General features: G+C 30.6%; 1 protein-coding gene across 2 annotated transcripts in view; it reads left to right on the top strand.

Annotated features, from left to right (window-relative positions):
* LOC107451933 (uncharacterized) overlaps positions 1-18,004 on the top strand; it is a 100,133-nt gene extending 82,129 nt beyond the window's left edge. Inside the window, exons 4-8 of one of the 2 annotated variants that reach the window (XM_016068177.4) lie at positions 6,398-6,635; positions 10,472-10,674; positions 13,200-13,459; positions 15,804-16,050; positions 17,635-18,004. In XM_016068177.4, coding sequence (XP_015923663.1) covers positions 6,398-6,635; positions 10,472-10,674; positions 13,200-13,459; positions 15,804-16,050; positions 17,635-17,660 — 974 coding nt within the window. In that variant the 3' untranslated portion in view covers positions 17,661-18,004. Of the gene's footprint in view, positions 1-6,397; positions 6,636-10,471; positions 10,675-13,199; positions 13,460-15,803; positions 16,079-17,634 lie in introns of both variants that reach the window. The other variant, XM_016068176.4, reaches the window with a different exon arrangement.
* Positions 18,005-25,586: the final 7,582 nt, after the last annotated feature.

Here is a 25,586-nt window from a genome sequence, read left to right as displayed (position 1 = left end):
TCAATCTTACTTACGGGAGAGTAAGGAAGCTAGCGTAAATAAACTCAAGCATGTTCAGTTGCTTCAATCTTACTCACGGGAGAGTAAGGAAGCTCGCGTAAATAAACGCAAGCATGTTCAGTTGCTTCAATCTTACCTACGGGAGAGTAAGGAAGCTAGCGTAAATAAACGCAAGCATGTTCTGTTGCTTCAATCTTACTTACGGGAGAGTAAGGAAGCTCGCGTAAATAAACGCAAGCATGTTCAGTTGCTTCAATCTTACCTACGGGAGAGTAAGGAAGCTAGCGTAAATAAACGCAAGCATGTTCTGTTGCTTCAATCTTACTTACGGGAGAGTAAGGAAGCTAGCGTAAATAAACGCAAGCATGTTCTGTTGCTTCAATCTTACCTACGGGAGAGTAAGGAAGCTAGCGTAAATAAACGCAAGCATGTTCTGTTGCTTCAATCTTACTTACGGGAGAGTAAGGAAGCTCGCGTAAATAAACGCAAGCATGTTCAGTTGCTTCAATCTTACTTACGGGAGAGTAAGGAAGCTAGCGTAAATAAACTCAAGCATGTTCAGTTGCTTCAATCTTACTTACGGGAGAGTACGGAAGCTAGCGTAAATAAACTCAAGCATGTTCAGTTGCTTCAATCTTACTCACGGGAGAGTAAGGAAGCTCGCGTAAATAAACGCAAGCATGTTCAGTTGCTTCAATCTTACTTACGGGAGAGTAAGGAAGCTAGCGTAAATAAACTCAAGCATGTTCAGTTGCTTCAATCTTACTTACGGGAGAGTACGGAAGCTAGCGTAAATAAACTCAAGCATGTTCAGTTGCTTCAATCTTACTCACGGGAGAGTAAGGAAGCTCGCGTAAATAAACGCAAGCATGTTCAGTTGCTTCAATCTTACCTACGGGAGAGTAAGGAAGCTAGCGTAAATAAACGCAAGCATGTTCTGTTGCTTCAATCTTACTTACGGGAGAGTAAGGAAGCTCGCGTAAATAAACGCAAGCATGTTCAGTTGCTTCAATCTTACTTACGGGAGAGTACGGAAGCTAACGTAGAAGTGCGAAATCTCCCTATTATTTGACATTCTTGAATATTCAGACAGTAGCTTTTTCTAGAATAGGTTTAACATGTACAAATGATGAAAAAATGAAATATGTTTAAAGAAATTCAGAAATTCTGAAATTTATTATTCAAAAACATGTTTCTCAAAATTTAGTAATTAAAACAACAATTGAAATGAAAAATAAATTTTCCTTTCTTTTTTTTTAAAAAAAAAGTCTATAAAATATGTTAAATAAGAGTGAGAAGTCAAAAATAATGCAGACTCTTTCTCAAAAGTAATTAGCGCAAGGAAGGATCAGTGTTGAACTAAATTCTTCTTAGCGAATACAAACCGTTAAAACACACCAATTCTTAATCAATGGGACTCACTAAATTCATAAAAATGGGATATGTAAATAGATTTCATATGGCATGCTTGTAAATAGTTTCTTAACAATATAAATATTATAATAAATTTACGAAAATTATTTATGCAACATAATTGTTTAAATGAAAGAAAGAAAAAAAATGTTTTGCATCACTTGTAGAAATTTTGAAAACTTAAACAAAGTAAATATTCCTTCTACATTGAATAAAGTAACGTTTTATTGTTCCAAATTGTTTCTCTTTAAACTCAATTTTTATTCGGAATAAAGTTTAGATCGGCTTTTATTTTAGGTATAAAAAAGAGTTTCTTTTCTTACGTCAAAGCTCTAGGTAATCCGGGAGTTAAGTTTTATCCCTATACGCCAATATAGTGATCGTAGGTGAATCCATATATTGGAAGGAAGGTAAGCATTTATCTGGACAGGGACGTGTTTTTCTCTGCGTATACTGCCATATCATTAAAAGAAACTCGTTTTTTGGTTTTCAGGGGCTTAGTATAACTAGTTAATTTCAGTAAATTTTCACAAGAAAATTATTATTTTCTTTTATTTACAAATATATATAAAAGTCTAATAGATGGCGTAGCTAATTTCCAATGTTGTCGATGCACTTTAATTGGCCCGAAATTCACATGGTAGGATCTAGTTTCCTCACATTAATTTCTATATTTTTTAGTTTTCATCAGCATAAAACTAATACAAAAATATAAAAGCATTGTTTTCCTGTAAGATATTTTTGTATCCGAAATTTAAAGGTATTTGCCTGTAATATTTATATTTCTTGGGTAATAGTTGACATTCTGGAGTCCCTCTCATTTTTAGTAAATTGCAATTAAACAAATATGTATGTTAATAAGACAAGAAAAAATCACGAAAACAAAAGAAAGACAAAAGTTGCGGTAACCCGAAGCTGACGTCATTGAAAGCAAAGACTGCTAAGTATATCATGGTAACCAGAATTGGAATTTCAGCAAAACTGAACGAAAATTATCGCCAAACCAAGGATGCCCCAATTCTACATCAGAGCCATTTCTTATTTTACTTCGAAATTATTACTTTTCTGTATTTGATATTTTTCTGAATTAAAAGTTTAAAACTTAAAGAGTTGTTTTTTGTTATAATAACGTACTTCTGGGATATTACCTTTTAAGCAACATTTTTAATATTAACTAACTTGAATCGAAGTCTAAACTTATTATCTTTGAAATTAATATTTTAAATCTAGCTCTCCGTTAAATGTTTTAGAACTTAATGATCAGCTTTATGCGCAATCACTTTTAATATTTCAGCCTGTTTGGTCGGCTAAAAATTTGAATTAAAGATGTAACTCACCAAATTTGATAAAACAATATATATTTAATTTTAAATGTTATATAAAAAAATGATTACCAAGCGAAATCATTTATGTGCCCAAAAAGATCTTCCGAGTTACAATGGCGTTTATTTATAAAGTTCCCCATTCTTAGTTGCTATTTCTAAAGTATGTATAAATGAAGAGTTTGGCACAAGATTCTGACCCAGATGTCCTAGTCTCCTCGAAGTCCAATGCTATATATATATATATATATATATATATATATATATATATATATATATATATATATATATATATACCTGTTGCTCATATTTTGGATTAGACAAGTCCAAAGAGCTTTTTTTTTCCTCTACAATCAACTTTTAAATAAAATATATTTTGTTCAATTTTAGATTTTGAAATTTAAAAATACATTGCTTGCAATTAAATTAAAATTTGCGCACTAAGCAAATCATTCATGATTTGATCCTTATTATTGTATTAAATATTAAAAATTCGCAATAAATTGTTAAAGAAATTGCATTGTATTTTCTCAATAAAAACGTATTTTGTAACTACTTAGAAGCATATTTGTGTTTGCTAATTTCAGAGATTTGAGGATAAAGGCAAAATGTGAAATTAACATTATAGGCGTTGCTAATCCTCAAAACTTTTAATCATCAAAACATGGTGGCCTGTTATAGACTCCATGTTTTGATGATTAACAATTATAATCCATTGGAAAAAGACATGGGAAAGAAAAAATGTTTACAGCAAGATTACTCGTATTTGTGCTCAAATTTTGAAAATAAAATAACATTTGAATTAAATAATTAAACTACCCTTGCACCTCATGTGCATACTACGTGGATACCGGTAAAGGATAATCCAATAATTATATCAAAAGTTATTCAGAATATTTTTTACTGGGCACACTATGCAATAAAAATTATCTTCACAACCTTCAGCTTAAAACTTTGTTACAAAATTTAAGCATAAATTCTTACTTAGGTAAGAAGTAATTACATACTTCACTATTATAAAAAACAATTTCCGATATTCTAGATACACACATGTACTTGAAATCAATAAACTGCCTTAGTTTAAAAAAATAGAAGAACGAAAAGAAAGTAAAGTTAGTTAAGGAACAAAGTATAAAAGCAAATGGATACTTTAAACTAATTTACGATAGAAATGCAGGATATCTAATGAAATCGGATGTTTTAATAAGATTCAAGTCACGAATGTTAGAATCTCTTAGCAAAGATAGTTTCAGACGTAGCAGATAATAAAAAATTAAAGGGAATGAAAACAGGGCGTAGTGCTTATTTTAGCAGAGCATACATTTGAATTCTTCATTTGCTCCATTCTCAATTTTTTTCATTCTCTTTCGTCCTTATTAGAAAAAATCTGTGTTTTTTTTTTATTCGAAAAAAAAGTTTGGAAAGAACTATTTTGACTGGTAATCCCATGTCTAGTCTTTTAATTATTCTAATCTGGTTAGTAGTTCTCAAAGAGATAACTGAAGCGAAAGCAATAATCTCTGCCTGAGCTGAATTTTGGTTGTAGCATATTAGAAATTATTTTTAGTTATGCTATTTTTCGCATAAGTTAAGGAAATATATTAAAATCAACAGTATTTGTAAATATCGTAAATATTAGAAATTATAAACATTTTTGATTTTAAATATATTCACAAATATATTCTAAAAAACTCTGGACTGTAAATTTCAAAGGAGACTACCAATAAATTTGGACCATCAAGGAATTAACAGAAAAAAAGTTGTTTGCTGATTTTCAAAATCAATTTTTTTCGTTGGTTAATAAATCTCAATAGCAATACAGTTTGGTGCAGGAAGCCAATAATTATCAATTTTTGAAACCAAATATTTTTACGGCATCATTGTTTTGAAGAATTAGCGCATATTAGCGCATATTATTTGAAGAATTAGCGCATATATCTTTCGTTCGGTCGAAAAGTCTTCTGAAAACCAAATATTTGGCAATCCAATTACTGCAATAATTTCTGTAAAATTCTTGAATAACTCAAATTAAATAAATGCTACTGTAAAAGTTATTTTACGGTAAAAATAAGTTTTATGGTAAAAGGGATTTTACGGATAATGCATCCAAAGTACTGGTATTTTTTTACTGGAATTTAATCCGGAATTTTTTACAGCGTAGTGCAAGGCTCATGTTCCTAACCCTTATGCAAGGCTGCTGCATTCCTAAGAAATTCTCCCGCGCGAGAAACAATACATGCTAGAAATAGGCAAGATGCGGTCCTTTGCAAGGTAAAGCAAGAGAAAACATTCAAACAATTGTATGTTTAGATATATGTAACGCTTAAAAAAAATGATAGAATATTTAAACTCTTACACTCTTTTTGGTTCATGCAGTGAATGTTCAGCCCGGCACACATTCCGATGGTGAACCAGTTCCTCCCATGTGTTGTTCTATTAAAGAACTGTATTTTTAGAAATATGTAACGTTAAAGAAACCGTGATAGAATATTTATACTCTTACACTGATTTTGGTTCATGCTGTGAATGTCCAACTGAGCACACATTCCGATGGTGAAGCAGCTCCTCCTTTGTGTTCCATAGCTATTTTCATCCAGTCTCCATCACATAAGCAGGGATGCCCCTTGTAAATATTTTTGTTGTCATTTGGCGTGCATAAACTTGTGAATGACAAAGTTTAAGTGAGGATAATATCTTAAGTATTAATTTTTGAAGGTCGAAGTTTATGATCCTCCAGAGCGGGGACAGCTTTGACGGACCTTTATAAAAACAATTCTATAGAACGTACCGTTGATGTGTGTGCGTGCCAGGTGACCTAAGATATACATATCGTACATTTTTAATACTAGAAGTGACGCTGGGGTTGTTTTGATCCTTAATTGTTTTGATCTTTAAATCTTTGGAAGACAGACTTTAGTTTCGAAGCTTATATTGAGTCGGTGAATATTTCCTGCAATAGTTAGAACAGCTTGCTTGCGCAGTTTTAAACGATTTTTTCTCAAATTTCAAAGAAAATGTTTTTTTTAATTAATTTTAAAGTGTTCCAAAAAATTTATTCAGTTTAATGGAACATTTTAAACATTATAGTAAAAAAAGACAAAAACTAAATTAGCTTTTTTATGAAAAATGTTCATATTTCCATAAATATTTAAGTCAGACTTACGAAATTTTGCTTTATTATTGCATATAATAACCAAACTAATAACCACAAGTTACAAATCTGTTGCTACATTTTTGGGCATAGGGAGTTCAAAAGCATTATTTTCCGTTTGTTATTTATTGTTGGCCCCTCAAACCTCGAAAAGCTTTTAACTTCCTTGATATGTACGAATAATCGCATGATCTAAACACTTTTGAAGTTATAAAATATTTTGTTAGGTATTTCTGGAGAAATATGAAAAAATTGTATTAGTATAGAAGTGTTTTCATTATTTCGTCCACCCCCTGTAATTATAGATAATCTTGAATACATAAATTCTCAGTACTCGTTAGTTATGTATGAATTTAAGCTTATTTTTCCATCCAATAATCAGCAAGTTACGTCTTAAAACGAATTTTTTTCCGGTTAGATTTAAGACTTTTTTTCGTGATTCCATTTCTTTTAAAGCAGATTATTTGTATGATTTCAGAATGGAGATAATATGTATCATTTGTTTCTGTAGTGTCTTTTGCTCGGGAAATCTTCCACGTTTCAGTCAATCCAACAGAGGACTCTCAACGTCTTGGCATGAGTGGCGACTTACAGCTGGCGATATTCAGTCATGGAGTTGGACTAGCGAAACCTGGTATGGCCTCGTGTTTTGTTGTATGGCCAGTTGCTTACATTCGGCAATATCTTCACGAGTCGACAGGGTCAACGGGAAGAACTAAAACCACGATTGTGTCTTTAGAAGTAGGAAGGTATCTCTTTTGCTTTGACATATTTTACAATAAATTAAAAACAATGATAAATATATTATTAAAAATTGCAATGAGATAGATAATCATTTTTTCGTAGCACATTGCTGGAAACATTTATTTTTTGAAATTTTGCACTGCTTCTTCTTACATAAATTTTCAAAACTTAATACACTTTACCCAATACGAGCAAGCACAATAATTACTTGAAAAAATGATCCTGAGAGATAGCTGCAATGAGGGAAAATAAATTTTAAAAGCAGTTAAAGTTTTTTTTAAATTTCCAATGAGCTGCACAATCAGTCTTCCCGATGAGCAGACCTAGTGCGTTCTCAAGAAGTGGTATCCACTCTTTCAGGACCACCACAATGGGTGAGATACCGTTGGCCAAGTTAACTTGGACGCCTAGTTTCTGCCACACTAGATGGCAGCACCGAGACTCTATTTGGATGCTAAAGTGCAAAGCAATTAAAGTTGAAGTAATAGTATTGGTATAGTTACCAATCATTAAAGATCATTAAAGCAATTAAAGTAGAAGTAATAGTATTGGTATAGTTACGTCACAGTACACTTGACTAACGGGCTGTTAATGACCATCACAATTTTGATCTTCTGCTGAGAGGATGGATTTCCTACCTTGGTATTCCAACGACGAGTACTTTACAGTAGTGCCTGACTTCGAGTACGAAACAAACTTAACAAGAGCAAACAACACCCACCCTCGGTACTTTTGCAAGCTTATCAAAATGTTCACCCATCTGCTAACTGATAGCTGCCAGTGATACTTGGCTTTAATGATCTACTGGTAGTCTTACAATCAGTTCACTGTTCTTGGACTATTCTTGATATTTGGCTTCAATGATCTACTGGTGGTCTTACAATCAGCCCACTGTGGGACCTTTTCCTTGTTAATTAATTCTACAGTTTATTATTTTCACAGTTACAGTTTAGTATTTATTATTTTATTCTACAGTTATTATTTTCAATTCAAATGATCTCTGTAATTAAAGAATTGTCCTAAATTAAATCTAAACAACATATAATTCACAGCCTTCTTTTATATAGTTTTTTTTAATTTGCTTGATAAGAAAATTTTGTTTTAACAAGCGACGGATTTCAAATTATTTAATTCAAAAAAAAAATCCCAGCTGGAATATTTTATCTTAGCTATTTTTAAATAAAGAGCCATTTATTTCTGTGTTCTCTAATTCATAATCCCAAGTTCAAATCTATATCTAATGTCTGTATCAATAATTATTAGGGAAATCTCTTTACCTGCACACTATCGCTCACCAAATCTTAGCCCTCTCTTTCTATAATACGTATTTTTTTTTTGCTTTAGAATACTTTTAGAATGTGCCTGTTAACAAACGTCTTACTTTCCCTGCCAAGCGTTTTCTGTGAAGTAATGTGATACCTGCTGTTAGATATCTGCTGATTGTCAATCTACAAGGTTACTCTCCAATGAATTTAAAACAACAGTAAAAATATTTTTTTATAACTCATTCTACGAAATTCAAGCACTCATATTCTCAGAAGATTAAAATTGACTTCCAAAGCAATCAGTTTAATGGAAGACCGCAAATAATTCTAGCTGCGATATAGAATTTCGTTTTACAATTTCAAGTATGTTATTTTTTGTTTTCATATTTCTTTTTCTGATGTGTTTATTTATATCTTCCTTCGTAATTTAAAATTTTACGAAATCATGAGGGATTAGAAGTGTCATATCTGAAACCATTCTATTAAAATGTTTGTTATTTTATTTGAAACTATCGAAAATATGTTATTTACAATTGCAACACAATCTTTAAGCCATTGCCTCATCAATATATCTATATGGTATAAAAGAGAAAAAAAATGACCGAGTGAGAGTTGAGAACCAAATAATAGTTGAGAAGTAAAGAGTCAAGCACGTACTAAGTAGTTAAATCAACAGTGACAGGGGACAAGTTTGAACAAGATTATCGAACAGGTAGGAGGAGGTTTCGAAAGAACCTAGGGCTCAAATTATTAAATTAGAACAGATTTCTAAATGTCAGGAAACAGTGGGATACTAGAAAAATCAGTCTTGTGACGTAGATACTGGGAACACTCAGACCTGTGATTAGATTTCAAACTATGTAAACTGATGAAAGATCAGTTAGTGTCCTGATTTAGGAAATAATTTCCGTACTCCTTAAGCCAAAGTTTAAAAATAGTTGAATTCCAACCCCCCTTTTTCTAAGTCCAAATAATGCATCGCAACAGAGAGGAAACATGTCTTACAAATTTGACAAAAAGTTAATGGGAAATATCACTGTTAAAAGTGACTCTTCTGTTATTTAAAGTTGGAGTTGGCAGCACTGCTATAACTGAAACCCGTGCTACATTTTTGCAGTTAGATTTGAAAGTTTTTATTTTACCAGACTCTGTTTAAAAAAAACAGTGCAATGGTTGTTTCTTTCTCAATTTTAGGTATTTGGGCAACGAAATTAACTACCCAATTTTTTCCTGGAACTTTTTACGCTTGCAAAACTATCCATAGCAACGTCAAAAGAATCCCAGTGTTTTAAATTGTGACTGGTGTACATTAAATATGTCGGGGCCCAAAGTCCTTAAAGTTTCCAAAACAAATCAATACCTCTAGGGGTACCGGTCGAATAGTTCTCTTGTCTTTTGTATTGGGTTCAAAATTACAAGGCTAAGGAGTTAAACATTGGTAGCCGTAAACTCAAATTTGGATCAGATGTTCAACGACGGTTATTAAATAAAAAGTCAATTGAGAGATTGCCACAAGTGGCTAGATTTAGTAATTCTATGTAATTATTGGACAAACAACTGTGATTTTAATAGAAAATTCACATTTTCGTGAGTAGCACATACGCATTTTATATGGTGTTTACCAACGCATAAAATATTAACAGGTACAGCAAACCTCAGATCTGTCAATTTTTATGTTTGAATGTATTTGCTTTGATACTTGATATGCTTCCATCATGGTGCACATTTGGCTTTGTTGACTTTCTGTCCGTTTTCTTTGACAATCATGCACTCAGCTCAACCAGAAGTTTGGTAAAAAAGTTTATCAGATGAGTAGAAATTTGTTACAAGTTTTTTTTGTTTCCTCAGAAACTTAGTTACTAGGCTATTTCTTTTGTTTTTATAGTAAGGTTACAGAGTATGCATAGAGCAGTACAACGTTTGCTTGGAGATACATGTAATGCACGATTTGCGTTTCTAATAGCTTTCCTCAATGCCTAAGGAATATTATTAAAAGAATATCCTTCCTAAATTAATACTGCTTGTATCAGTGTCTTTTTATTTTTCCTTTGTCTTCTTTTTTTTCAATTTATCTATTTCTTTGTTAAGTTTCTTTTAAAAAAAATACTTCTGTCATCATAAATTTTTGTTTTGTATTCTTTATCCTTCTTCTTACAAATATCTTTTTTTTTGGAATATTCTAGTTCTAGTTCTATTCTCTCATTCTTTCTGCTATTGCTTTCCATGTACATTTGCATTGATTACTCACTTAAAAAACTTGTAACTATAAACTAAATACACTAAACACAATCTATGACATAAAAGTCAACATCAATATATGATTTTTAATGATAGGATATTCAATCTGAGATAACCAACTCAATATCTATGCATGATTTTCATTGATAGAACATTAAATCTAAAATATTCAATATCAATATGAATTCAATTTAAATTTGTTTGAATCCAATGGCAGTTAATCAATCGCATCAAAAAATAGGACAAATATGATTTTTAAGTGCAAAAATTAAGCTTATTTTAAAATTTTGTCTCTGAAGTGTTTTCAAAATTTATCTTAATTGCATTGTTTCCTGCAGGAGATCCATAACGGGAGAAGGTGTTTTCCAATTTCGAACTCAGAAAGGAACGGAAATCATTCGAGAGTTAAAAGGAATTGTAGAGCTTTGGTCAGCGAGAAAGGCAGTTCTTTCCATACAGCAAAGTTCAGCAAAACACAGCTTCTTCAAGACATCCCCTACAAAGATTACTCACTCTAAAGGACGTTCTTGGAATTTCATTGGTAATAATTTTTTTCAAACAGATTGATTTCTTTTTAACAGATATTTCTTCCTTCATAATAACTTACAAGACCAGAAAATATATATTTTGAACTAATTTTAGAGTAATTTTTCTCGAACAAGTAGGTCATGATCCTGGTAGCAGATTTCATATAGTTAATCTGTAATACAATCTTCATAAATTCAAATTTGCCTGCGACTCCTGGTGAAGTCAGTCAATGATTATTATTTTAAAATACAATTTAGTTTAGTAAATTAAATAAAATCTTTATGTTTAGAATTCGTTTGAATTTTATACAGTCAAATATAAGTTTTGCCTAAAAATAAGGAAAAAAATATTTATTTATAATAAAATCTGAAAAGGTAAAAAAAACTGTATTTATAAAATTAATTAACAAGCAGATTATAATTACAATATAAAATATATATATTTTTAATTTTAGAGTAAGGACTTACCAGAATTTTATTTTACGATATTCTGATTTGCTCGTTTTTAAATGTAATTCATTATGTTTAGCATTACCGCACCACCACAGGTAATTTTTAAGACAAATAAACAACAATTATAAAAATAAGCATTAAGCTTCTTTTGAAGGTAACAGATTTTTTAAAGGAAAAGTATTCCTTAATTTTCATACATAAAGATAGAACAACTGTTTTCTTTCTCATTTTGTCTTTAATTTTTATTTACTCTCAGTTTTTTCTGCTACAATTTTTTTTCTTCATTTACCCTTTTTTTTTTAAAACTCTGAGGTGGGTAATCATCTGCAAATGCTGTTTTGTTACGTTAATTTTCAGATACCAATTTGCAGATAATAATCTGTGGATGCAATATGCTGTCATTCTGGAGAGTTTCGGATACCAGGTGCATGTCGTATATTTTTCAAAAAGAGATTTATTGACGACATCAATTTCGATATAGACGATATCTGTTGTATCAGTTTTCAAAATAATTTCTTCGAGCACGCTCTTACAACATACAAAATCATTTCGTGTACGCCTCCTCGGAGGCCTTGAACTCCACTCCTCATAACTCTTTCTGTATCGTAATCACATAAACTTAATCGAGCGACTTCCATTTCATGGCCAACGCCATCATTCATAAAACGAGTCTTTCTGAATCTAGGGGCTCCAAAATCACACAGACGCGATCTGAATAGGTGACTCTTGCATCACATCTCGTATTAGTAAGTGTACATAGTCAGTTAGCACATGTACTATCAGAATAGGTGAGCCTGGGGAGGCTTTTCTTTCGCATTCTGCCGGTTTTGAAGCTGTTGTCAGTACCGATTAGGTAACTTAATTCTATCAAAACAAAAAAACAGAAAGTAGTCATCCGGGGCATCAGTTTGACGATCTAGACAGCCTGAGGCAGTTATACTACCTTGTACGTTGTTGGAATTTGAGGAAAAATACAGACGTGTGACTAGGAATATGGTGTGGCGCAGAGTGACGATCGTGACACAGCCGATTGGTTAGGGCGACGTCTTTTCCCTAAGAGCGATCCTCTTTCCTATCCTTAAAGAATATCCACTAGGTAAACACTATTTAAGATCCTGGGTTCAATCCTCGGGTCAGTCAAGGTTGACTGAGACTTTCATTCCTTCAGTGAGTCGATAAATGAGTACAAACATGTTTGGGAACTAAACACACTGGGGTTTCTGCTTTCGGCTGACCACCTAACCGAAACATCTGCTCTTGCACTCCAGAGCCCAAGGTCAAGAAAACTGAGATAGGCACAGTAAGCCTTGTCTCTCTATTGGCTGTCGCACCACTGAGTTTAGTTTCGACGGTGTTGAAGGTCAATCCTTGAGGTAAGAACTCAGTGGAACACGCACTTATCACCAAAAGATAAAAGTGTGTGTTCCACAGAGTTTTTACCTCAGCATTGTTTTCACATTGAATTTAAAGTCGACTTTGAGTGCTGTCAATCCATCTTTTAGCCATACCCAAATATCATTGCTGTAATCTTTTTCAAGTTTAGTTCAGTTCTTAATCGCCCGATGTTGATCATGAGTATTGTGCTTGCATTACTTCGTTAGAGTTGTATTTAATCATATATTCCGTCACGTCACCACTGGTCTAAGTAGATATAGCTATGATATTAATAATGATAAATTTGTAAAGACAAAATATGACAGGCATCATTTTAATTATTCTCGAATTGTGGCGTAAATGGTATTATGGGTTGCAGAAACATAAACTCTATATAGAATTGTATTTCTTCATTAATATGTTTATATAAAACAAAATCAAGAGGCTATTTTGAAAATGTCAATTTTCACAAAGGAAAAAAATTGATAATAAAGTAAACTTTTAATTTTTAAATGAAAAAAAAATATCATCCCTTTTTGGCATGATTACCCCGTTAGCATAAGCAAATTTACAAAACTTTAAAAACTAAATGGCCATTTAGTGAATAATTACAGTTTATCGACATAAATTCCTTGCTTAGATCTATTTCTTATACACACAATTATTGAAAATATTGCTTTCTAAAATATGCTTTCTAAAATATTTTTTTCAGGTCGCTCTGCTCCATGCACTCCTAGTCTTGCATTTCCGCACACCTGGCACCAAAGGAGATCCAGTCCTGGCCCCAGCAAAAAATCAGCGCCAGATATAACGCGAACAAGCAATACATATGAAATTGGGAAATCACCCAAACATTCAGAATCTGCGGATGCAGAACATCCTATAAACTACATTGTTCCTTGTTTCGAAGGATCACCGCCGTCCGAAAAGACGAATCAGTCAAAAAGTCCATGTGTGTCAAATAAAAAATCGGTAATGACTCTATTTACTCTTTAAAAAATACACTGGTGAATAAAATTAAAGGATAATTTGCAGACTTTGTCGATTATCTCTAGAACTATAGTATCGATTTTAATGAAATTTGATGTGTACATACATTGATACAATACAAAACAAATAATTATTCAATAATTGCAATATACGCTCATGATCGTACGTAACACTCGTTGTAGTCGAAAGGTATGAAACAGCGGTTGCAGAACAAACAAAAAAAATGGGTTAATGGTGCGTATGGTCCCCTCTTACATATACACGGGCCTTGCAGTGTGATTTCATACTTGAAATAAGGCAGTTTATCATTTCCTGTGGCAATTGGCGTGGATTGTCCTGTGGCAATTTCATACCTTCCGACTCCAACGAGTGCTACGCACGATCATGCGTGCGTGTTACAATTGTTGAATGATTATTTGTTTTGTATTGTATCAATGTATGTACATATAAAATTTCATTAGAATCGGTCCTGTTGTTCTAGAGATAATCGAGCAAGTCAGCAAATTCTCTTAATTTCTTACACCACTGTACATTGATATTTCTATACGATAATGAAGAATTCATAAATCCCCCTGAAAAGAATTAGGGGTGATTGACAAAACATTCGGAAATTAGGAATTCAAAAAAGTCGTATGAATTTTAGTTTTCTTTCCTTTTTTTTCTCGAAGGATCGTCACCGAATTAGCTTTCGTACTATCTATGGTAGTATGCAAAAAGCAACAATTATTTGTGTGCAAATGCAGTTTAACTTTGCATTTATTAAAGAAGGATAATTTTGCGCAAAAATTCGAACTTTGAAAATCATCCATCTTAAAATAATACACCTGTTCTCAGAAGAAAGCCACGAAAAGAGTTGCGGTTTTCAAAATCAAATGCTTTAAAAATTATTTAAAAAATTAACTCTTAAGGTGATTGTGTGAAATTGTAAATTGTATTAGACAAACATGCATTTATATCTAATGCGTTTTATGCTTTCCTGCGTAAGTAGTTTAAACAGATTCTGGGATGATTCTATTTTCTTTTTTTCTATTTTTTTAACAGCTATGTGCATTTTCAAAAACAGTTTCAAAACCTACTAGTGAAGCAACAAAAAAATTTAAATAAATACAGTTTTTTAAATATAAAATTGTGATTAAAATGTATTTTATAAAATATAAAATGAGGTTAATGAAGTAATGAAGAATGATAAAAATCATGTTTAACTATCACGGAAAAAAATATATTGCTGCTCTAACTATTCGCAGTTATTTGCTTATTAAGCATATTTGCTTTTTAAGCTTATTTTCCTGAATATAATACTTTATAAATTTCTAGATCGCTCTGAGAAGTTCAAATTTGCTGCAGCCTAATTAAGATTCTGAATTGAACCATATTATAGGAGGAAATAAAACATTTTTGATTTCATTAAGCGATAAAAAGCCAGTCTCAATTGAAAACATAATTTAATTTTGCATCTAATTTAATGTTGAGCAAATTTGCACCGTACTAAGTGTCAATATACCTATAATATGGTTGATATTTGATCGATTTATCTGAGAGTGTAAGGATGATCAATTTAAATCGTTTTTTCATTTGAAAGACTAAATATAAAAAAGCTATGTAAGCTCTAAAGAGTGCCTGATTGAAGCAACAGAGTTTTTGGTGACTCTGGTGGAACGACTTTCTACCAGTAGAAGCGCTTTATCTTGCAAGTGGGGAATGATGTGAATAACTAAAAGCTCGTGCCGCCGCCATCTTCTTATTGTTGATGGACACGTAGCACTAAACGATGTCTCATCTCTTCAATATATACTAAAAAATATCATTTATTTAATGCGAATTTTTATACTGAATTTTTTTTTGTTTAGTATATGTCAGACGCATCATTCGAATTCGCTGTAGATTAAATTAATATTCCTTTAGACCAATAGAATGCATTTTAAAATCTTCTGAATAGGAAAACATGTTTCTTGCTAACCTTGTACTCTGTAAAAATTGTAGATCAAATTAGAGTAGAAAGTACTGGCATCCTGAGTATTGTAACTAGTAAATATTTTTCGTAAAACTCATTTTTATAGTAAAAGTTTATACTGTAATTTTTATATCAATATTTATTTAAATTTAATATCTCAGTGATTTTACAGTAAATAACACAGTATAAAAATTGCGGCTAATTAGATTTTTAGAATTTCGGATCAAATTACGGTAAAAAAAGTACCGGCTCTTAAAATGCCAGTACTTTTTACAGTTATATGATCTGGAATTTTTTCAGTAGTATACGCACTTAATTTTTAGTAATGATAAATTATTAAGCAATGAGTTTTTATGAAGTATTTCCTACCCTCAGGTAACAGCAGATGTGGGCAAAGATGGCTGCGTCAGAACAAAGCACACAAGAATAATGGGTGCCTGTTCCATTCCGGAAGTTCAATCTGTTCGAATGGACGCATGTTCGGGAGAGAGTAGTGACGAATGTTGTTATGTGGAGGTGGACCCCACCGATGCTCCTCAGCCACCTCCAAGTCCTCTTATGGGCACTCCCATGCCAAGTCCTGCCAAAATTGGAATTTCAACCTGTAGTCATGAGCCCGAAGGTAAAGAGGACCAAAACGTCCATCAGAGGTGTGTCGTTGTTTAGAGACACTCGGAAGGTTAACATTTAGTTAACGTAGATAGTGATTATAATAATGTCGATTTTCAACATTAGAATCCGCATAAATTGAAATTAAAAAGTTTGATCCACGTAGAAAGCTTACGGTTATTGTTGTGATAATGAATTCAACAATAAAAACCGTGTAAATTCAAATTCAGATAATTCCCTCAGCGAAGAATCCGTGTGAATAACTATAAAAAAAAAAACATTGTCTTTGTAAAAAGTTTGCACCTAATCAATGCAGTAGTAATGAGCTCAGTTAAATTCAAGAAAACTCGAGTTAAAAAAGTAATCAGCGGAAAATCCGTTTGAATACAAATGAAAAAAACGTAATCCTTGTATAGAGTTTGCATCCAATTAATGCTGTTATGATGAATTCAGCAATAAAATCCGTATAAGTTCGAAATGAAAAATTCCATCAGCGTAGAATCCGCTTGAATACAAATGAAAAAAAAATTAATCCTTGTATAGAGTTTGCATCCAATTAATGCTGTTATGATGAATTCAGCAATAAAATCCGTATAAGTTCGAAATGAAAAATTCCATCAGCGTAGAATCCGTTTGAATACAAATGAAAAAAAAATTAATCCTTGTATAGAGTTTGCATCCAATTAATGCTGTTATGATTAATTCAGCAATAAAATCCGTATAAGTTCGAAATGAAAAATTCCATCAGCGTAGAATCCGTTTGAATACAAATGAAAAAAAATTAATCCTTGTATAGAGTTTGCATCCAATTAATGCTGTTATGATGAATTCAACAATAAAATCCGTATAAGTTCGAAATGAAAAATTCCATCAGCGTAGAATCCGTTTGAATACAAATAAAAAAACGTAATCCTTGTAGGAAGTCTCCATCATTTAAATAATGATGAATTCAAATATAAAATCCATATAAATTCGAATTTGAAAATTCGTAGGAATACAAATTAACCAAATTCGTCCAGCGTAAAAAGTTTAAAGACTTTTACAGCTGTATTAACGAAATATTTTCTGATTTCAGGCAATATAATCGGCGAAAATGCAAAGCGAATCGATTTTTACGGAAAGGTTAGGTTCAGTTAATGTTGCGATAGTGAAAATGAATACTGTATATCAAGAATAGAGCTGTTTAAGTTGCATTTTATAACGAAATTAATTTAGTGTATTTATATCCAGTTAATGATAAAAACATGATTACATGCATTGAATTTTAGTCGACAGAATGAGTGCACATTTTTAAAGCTAAAACTAAACATTTGTATATGTGATTGTTGCAATTTATTATAGTCTTACAGTATTTTTAAAAGTTGTAAAAATTGGATTTTATTGTAAAGTAAAACAAAATAGTTAGATACATTCAAAAATTTATATTTTAATTACTCTTTAAAATATGAGAAGATAAATGAAAATTTTTTTCGATAACAATTATTCATTTTTTTTACTTATTGTCTTTTTTGTCTAAACTTATACAACATTCTATTACCTTATTCGTTTTTACTTTTTTGCATTAAGCATTTATAACTTATGTGCAATACTTTTCTAGGTTACCTTGAGGTCATACCGACATAGTGAGTGAGAAAATGAAGACACTTTTGTTCGATTAAAAAAACTGATTCGTTCTTGAAGTGAGGTGCTTGCATTGTAAAAGAAAACAAACTGATGTTTTCACGTTCATTTCGTTAAATTATTTTTGTTTACACTAATAGCTTTGAAAAAGAAGCTCATTGTAAAATTTCAACTATCACAAAGAGAGAATCTTTGTCAATTTATTTAATTTTTATATCATCGTTGTACTTACAAGTATATAGAAGTCGAATTTCTTTTATGCGTGATAATGATACAATATGTATTATATATATTCATATATTGTTTGGATTTCAGTCATATGAATAAAATTCTAATCATGTTTCAAATGACTCTGTCACTTTATTGCGTTAAAACATTCACCAAATACACCAAAAAAAGATGGTCTTCAACATCACTTGAAGAAAATACGTGAAAAAAGCAACGCATGGTTTGCGTTTGTTCCTTTGCTAGTAATATTTTCCCATAAAATTTAGAAATGGCTTAAAAACGTTTGCCAATAGATAGTAGTGCTAACTAGAAAAATATATGAATGTTTTCTGTTGCATATTATACAATACCAACTAAAATATTTACACAGTCCTTTACTAATTTTGTTGTAAAATTGCAAATCATTTTTGCTGCAGTAGTTGGTTATTTTGAAAACAGTGTTTCTCATTTAGCAGCGCTGTATGCTAATAAGGTTTGTAAGGTTGCGGGGTTTAAATGCATACTGGAGTTAAGTAGTATGCATGTTTGAGAAAATTTTACTTTAAATTTCTAATAAAGGGAGGTGCACTTAATGAAATATTCTCTTTTATCCATCAAATTTAAATCTTCATTGCAAATCAAAAAAATTTTACAGTTAATTAGAAAAATATATACAAATATAAAAATAAGAGATTAAAACTTTTCTGACGACGAGGAAATTTTTTTAAAACCATGTAATCCTTAAATTGCTTTCTTAAACATCTGTTTAAGAAAACGTAGAGGGAATTTTGTCGTCCTGATCGAAAAAAAAACTACACACACATATATATATATATATATATATATATATATATATATATATATATATATATATAATATATATATGTAGTTTTTTTTTCGATCAGACGTAGAGGGATATATATATATATATATATATATATATATATATATATATATATATATATATATATATATATATATATATATATATATATATATATATATATATATATATATATATATATATATATATATATATATATATATATATATATATATATATATATATATATATATATATATATATATATATATATATATATATATATATATATATATATATATATATATACATATATATATATATATATATATATATATATATATATATATATATAGTTACTATCACCCTAACTGTAATAAAACTATTATTTCATAAGTCTAAAAATGATGCCTATTGGAGATTCAACGTAATATTTTCTTTAAATTATTTTTCAAGCATTTCCTAAATCCGAAACAAATTCCTTGCAATAATTTAAGGGGAAGCAACACCACAATGAAAACAGGCACAAAAATATTTTTTCTATATGAATAAAAGGTTATCAACTAAGTAGTTATAAAAATAACACTATTATTCATATAGCCCAGTTAACATTAATGCTAAATATAAATTTTTTAAAAAATTTGAAGTCTCATTTTCAGATCATGTGTTCTTTATTACGAAAAACTTTAAAAAAAAGTTACAGTAATGCTTAAACACGTTTTTACCACGAAAGAAGTCACAAAATTGGGACATGTCTTCCATATCAGATATAGAGAAATACTAAAATTTTTCATTTCAATATTTCTTTAAAATTAGGGATAAATAGCCTAATTTACCGTAAAGTTAAGTACAACGTTTTTGCCAGAAAAAGAAGTCTCAAATTTACCTCATGTGCTCTTTACACTGATAGAACTTTCATTCTGAAATTACTGTAAAATAGCCGGCAGCAGTCTGTCCATCTGATTAATCATACAGTTTATTGTTAGGAACGATTCTTTAGCTTTATGGTTTTGAAACCGTTTACAACTGGTACAGTTAAATAATCGTGAGTACAAATATATGCGGTTTAGTAACCATTTACAACTAGCGTAGTTTCAAAACCATAAAAATATAGCTTAAAAGCTCATTGGAGCTATCTCGATGCTACCTCATTTATGCATGGATTATAGTTTCATATTCTCATAGTCTAGGTTCACCTACTGAAGAGTGCAGAAACTTTTCATGCATTAAAGGAAATATTATAGTATCACCGCTGGGATTCGAACCTCTGTTCTGCCTCTCTGGAGATTGACAGCTTAGCTATCTCAGTTGCAGTATGCACCCAGTGGCATGAAACAGAATGGCTTCACAAGGTGGGTGTAATTAGCGTGAATAGCATTCTAGTTGTTAAACCGTTTTAGGTTAAAACAATCAATAAGTATTTTTTGCATACTTAACAGTTTGAATTGCATTTATTTATGGTTATTTGACTATTTTGGTTGAATATGGTAAAAAAAACAGTTAAAATTTTTTTATTTAACCATCTTTACCGAGATATTTCGAAAAATGCATAAGATAACATGAAAAAAAAGAATAATTTGACATTTTGTAATTATTGGGGTAATACGCCTAATAGACAGTAAAAATTATTTAGCACATTTTTACCAGGACAGAAGCGAAGCGGTGAGTTTATATAGACTGACCTGTTTCTAGTAAAATATCTAAAATCGACCTGAGAATCGCAATAATATTTTATATCTTTGACCTTATTATTTTAAAGCATGCATGAGAATATATTTTATTTCAAATGCTGGTTAGAAAAAATATTATAAAGAATAATGTTTGTCAAACTGCACTTTGGTGATGGTATAGAATCTCTCGAGTTTTTTGAATTTAGAAAAAAAAAAGTCTCACTAGAGTTCAAACAATATCATTCGAAAAACAAATAAACTTTCTTTCTGCTGTGCAATGAAATTTTCCAATGAAATAAAATTAGAGAAAAAAGTGCCGAATTACCTCTTACTTCGTTCTAACAAGGAGAACAATGGAGTATAACTGCTCTAAGAAATTTCTTTGCTATGTTATGTTTCATATGGGATTTAATACACCTAAACTGAAAAAAAAAAATTTTAAATGAAAGAAGAAAAATATCAAAACCCAAGTTAGGAAACGTGAATTGGAAATATTTTTTTGTCAATTGCTCTTCACATTGTGAAGTGAACTTTGGGATTAAACAGAAATAGTTTCAAAAATATGATTGGAAAAAAAAGTTTTTTTTTGCTCCTTTGATGTTAACATAATTTTCAACCATAACGACAATTTTTACACACGTAATAAAATAAAAAATAGTTTAAGCAAAAAATATTATGAATCCATTCTGAATTGTTTTTGAAAATATAAGTGTTTAGAATCAAAATTTAACTTTAAATAAAAATAATTATTCATTTAACATTATATTTGCGCTACTTAATAATAACTTTAAAACAAAATAGCTAAACTTTTTAACAGAGCAATAATTTCTCTCCAAAACTAAGCTTAAAATATTATTGTAAATAATAGTTTATTATAATATCTATTATAGTTTATTATTATATTATTATATAGTTTTTATTGAAACCTTCTTGTAAGAATTTGAAATAAGCACTGGAAAATGGTAAAATTATAGTACTGCTTGGTAATGGCATTCTTTGTAAAAAATACTCATAATTCTGAAAATAAAAAACAAAATATATGGTATTTAAAGGCATGCGGTATTTAATTAAAATATATTCAAATCCTAAAACAATTTGAAATTCACACCGAGAAAAAAATTCTGGTAAAATTATAGTACTGTATGATAATGACATTTCTAGTAAGAAGAAAAATATAATTCTTTTGAATAATACCGAAATATACGGTATGTAAACTATTCATTTTGTAATTTTTCCTTTCATATGATAATGGTTCATAAGGTTAACTAGAAATTGTAGTTTTTAAAAATATGGATTTTATTACCACACATTTAGTAAGAAATACAAAATTGAAAAGTTAATTACGCCGGATAAATGCTTTTTATACCCTGTTCTGAAATATCACTATAAAATTACCAAATTTTATCACATAATATATCATAAAATCATATTTTGCTTATTTACCAAAATCATAATTGATAAAAAATCATAAATCACTGCGATCAAAATTATCGAGCTCTTTGGTGTTTCCATAGATCCAGGAATAAAGCAAATCTGGTGTTTCAGACATTTTTTTCCTCAGTGAAGAAGTATCAATTGTATAATTATTTAATATTTTGAACAATATATTGAATCCAATCTCAATCAAATTTTGGCTTAGCAAGACCTCATGGTTATTATCGATTCTAAAAGCAATCTATCGTTTCGGTGTCGCCTAAAACTTCGGTGAAATCTGAATGGCATCCTAATATCGCCTGTGTCGCTCATTTCCTCCCACTCTTTGACAGAAGGTTGGCAAAATCAGGAATGTTTCTGTTTAACAAAACTGTCTGTGAAACAAAAGCATCTCCAAATATCGCTTGTGTTACTCATTTCTTTCCTGTTCTTTGAAAACTAAGTGCAGAACTATGGTAGATATTTTCATTTATTCTTTTATTTTTTGTGAGAAAAATAACACCTCAATACTGCTGGCGTTACTCATATGGTGTATAGAAAGGAAGATAAGTGAATAAACTATGCATATATTTGGTTAACTTTTTTTGTGAAGAAATGAATAACACTTGCTTTATGCATTTCTCTTGCTTTTTAAAAGATAAATAGGAAAAAAAATTATCCCTTTTCTGTAAAATAAAATTTATTAAAGATACCAGTCAAATGTTTCTGTAAAAACAAAATGTACCAAATGTAACAGTTAAATATTTCTGTGGAAACAAAATGCACATAATGTACTAGACAAGTGTTTCTGGGAGAGCAAAATGTCTCAAAAATGCACTAAACGTATGTTTCTGTTGAAACAAAATGCACCAAATACTTCTTGTGTTACTCATTTTCCTTGATCTTTGGAGTCAGTGAAAAAAATTGATGGATATTTTCGTTTCATTTTCTGGCGAAAAAATAGCAATACTGCTAATGTAAAGCACTATTCTCACTGCTGGCGATAATTGCATACGAATAAGAACCAAAGTACTGGAAAATATTTGCCTGAGAATTAGATTGGTGGGGAAAAAATGACATTTACATTGGACGCAATTTTTTTGCATCCCATGGGCATGACTATTTATTCATTTTCCCCTTCTTTATGGGGTATTAAAATAAAAGACGAAGATTTTTTTTTCTTTTACAGAATATATTTGCAGAAAAATTTAACTAACTAATAAAGTAAGGAATTTAAAATGATCCCTTTTTGTAAATTTCAATAGATTTCAGTTTTATAATTTTCCCAACATAATTAAAATTAAGTCTCCCTATAGGTGCAATCACAGGAACAAGCTTCTAATTTTTAATAAACATTTCTAACGAGGTAAAATATTTTAAGGTACATTTAAGCTATATGTTGTTATTTCTAATGCCACTTGTCAATATCAGCAAGCCTGCTTGGTGAAATCAAGCGAATTTTATTCAGAGGGTGCGTTTCTTGCTTTTCGGTGATGCCATCTATGGCAAAGAGTACAACATCAGCTACACACACGTCACTGTCTGTTCATAGGGTGGACCCAGTCATCCATCCACAGATCGTAATTTTGACCTTAACCAGAGAATGATAAATTTTCAATTTAGTAGCCCCAGAAGTATGATTTCTTATGGAAACGAGGGGAACTTTGTGACCGGAGGAATTTAACGAGCACCAGTCACCATTTACTACACGGGAATTCTTCTGTCGGCGTTGATCAAACTCGTGATCTGTTGGACATGTGCCCAATGTTCAACCAACCAGACTATACATGCCCCTTATTTGGTTTTAGGACACCAAAATAAAATATACTTAAAGAGTTAAACATTTCCCTTAAAATATTGCATCTGAATATAAAAAAATCTCGTTGCAGCAAAAAAGTAGAATATATTAAAAGTCACGCATATGTTGAGCCTTGGGACATGTCTCAGAGGGCAACATGTTTTATTGCGCCAAGGTAAGTTCATCGCTTCATTAAAATAAAATAAAACTAGCAGTAGATAATAATAAAATTTTTCTATCGATTGGGTTTCTCAATTTTACTTTTTCCAACTTTTTTTAATATTTTTCTTTAAATTATGAATCATTGAACTTTAATTAATTAGTTTTATTGAGCAATTATTGAGATTTGGGGATTTTCGTAATTTTGTTTTCTTTTGAAGCTTAATTCATTTTTTTTTTTTTTTTTTTTTTTGCATTTCATGATTTTTTATTTATTTGTTTACTTAAATTTTCCCTATTATTTATCTATTTCTATATTTATTTTTTAAACATTTTTAAGTTATTATAGCTCTGTTTACATACATAAAAGCGGTGTTGTGTAATTTGTAAACGAAGACTGTATAGCTTAATAGACACTCAACATTTATTATTCATGTTTATTCTTTGTGTTATTTATTGTAAATAACACAGAGAATAAAAACCGCAAAACGCATTACAGGCTGGCATACATTTAGTATCTTTAAATCAAGAAACGCAATTTTTCTCAGATTCATAAAATATAGAACAGTCTCATATGTACGCTTAATCAGAAAGTCACCCGATGCTAATTATCCTTGCTTTTAGTGCTTATGCGACCCTTGATTTCTTGATTCTATATACCTTCTGTTTTTGTTATCCAGCATTTAACAAATAGAGATGTCCCAAAAGCTGAACTATATCATTGAGAGGAATAAATTAATTAAATGTTGTTTGAAACTTTCCTATTGGACTTCTCTTATTCAAATCCCAATCGAAGCATATTCCTGTTGTTTGCTCTCTGTAACTCATTGATCATTGATAGATAGCGAGTTCACAAGCAAGTGAAGTGACGTCAATTTAGATAAGTATTTCAATCTTTTGAATTTTAATTTTTTTTATTTACGTATTTTAATACAATATTTTATTTATATAAACTTCCTAAACATGAGGGTAAAGATTTTTCTAGTTTAATTGTGAGAGAATTATTTACATTTAGAGTATTTCTTTAAAGCCTTAAGAACATCTTTGCTATATTTAGAATAAATTTTATAGCTTTTCAAGTCATAAAAACATGACCTCTATAATTATATAAAGTAAATGCAATAAATATAAAATCTTTCGTCAAACAATTGAACAAAAAAAAACCTTGACTTGATTCTATAATTGCGGTTCCAATTACTGCTAGATTGGTTCAACGACTTGTCTATTTGAACTCGTTAAATGCGATATTAAAGAAAAATTCAAAAACTTTCGTATAACCAAGACTGATATAGTAATCCAAATAATTTATTTTTTACTTTTAATGAGTTAGATGTATTTATGCTACGTCTAGACAAATTTTACTTATTACGGAAAAGCAAAATATAGATTCGATTCCTAATGAATATTTGACGCATATAGGTTGACTATTTCTTGCTGTAAAACTTATTGGTTTGGTACTTGTTCGGAAAAAAGTATTTTTACAGCAAAGAAAAACTTATTTTTTGAAGTTCGAGTTTGAGAAGTATTTTTGAAAAAGTGTAAAATAAAACGCCCTTTTTCATTAGTGTATTTTTATGGATTTAAGTATCAATAATATAAAAGCACGTCGATTTTAATTCATTATATAGTTTTAATATTTATACAGGAGGTTCCATAAAGCCCACCTTTAATTCATCCATAGTCCCGCAGTGGGCTGATCGTTAAGACACTGTTCCCGGCAGATCACCAAAGTCAAGCATCACTAGCTGCTGTCAGTGTACGGGTAGGTGACCACTTGGATCAGTCTGCGTAGGGACCGAGGTATTGGTCCTCGTTAAACTGTTCTACCGTAAAGTGCTCGACTTCGCGTGCAGGTCGTC

The sequence above is a fragment of the Parasteatoda tepidariorum genome, chromosome 10 (assembly GCF_982258835.1).
Source record: "Parasteatoda tepidariorum strain Cologne lab strain chromosome 10, Ptep-v5.0, whole genome shotgun sequence".
NCBI classification, from domain to species: domain Eukaryota; kingdom Metazoa; phylum Arthropoda; class Arachnida; order Araneae; family Theridiidae; genus Parasteatoda; species Parasteatoda tepidariorum.
This window is presented reverse-complemented; position numbering and strand designations above follow the sequence as displayed.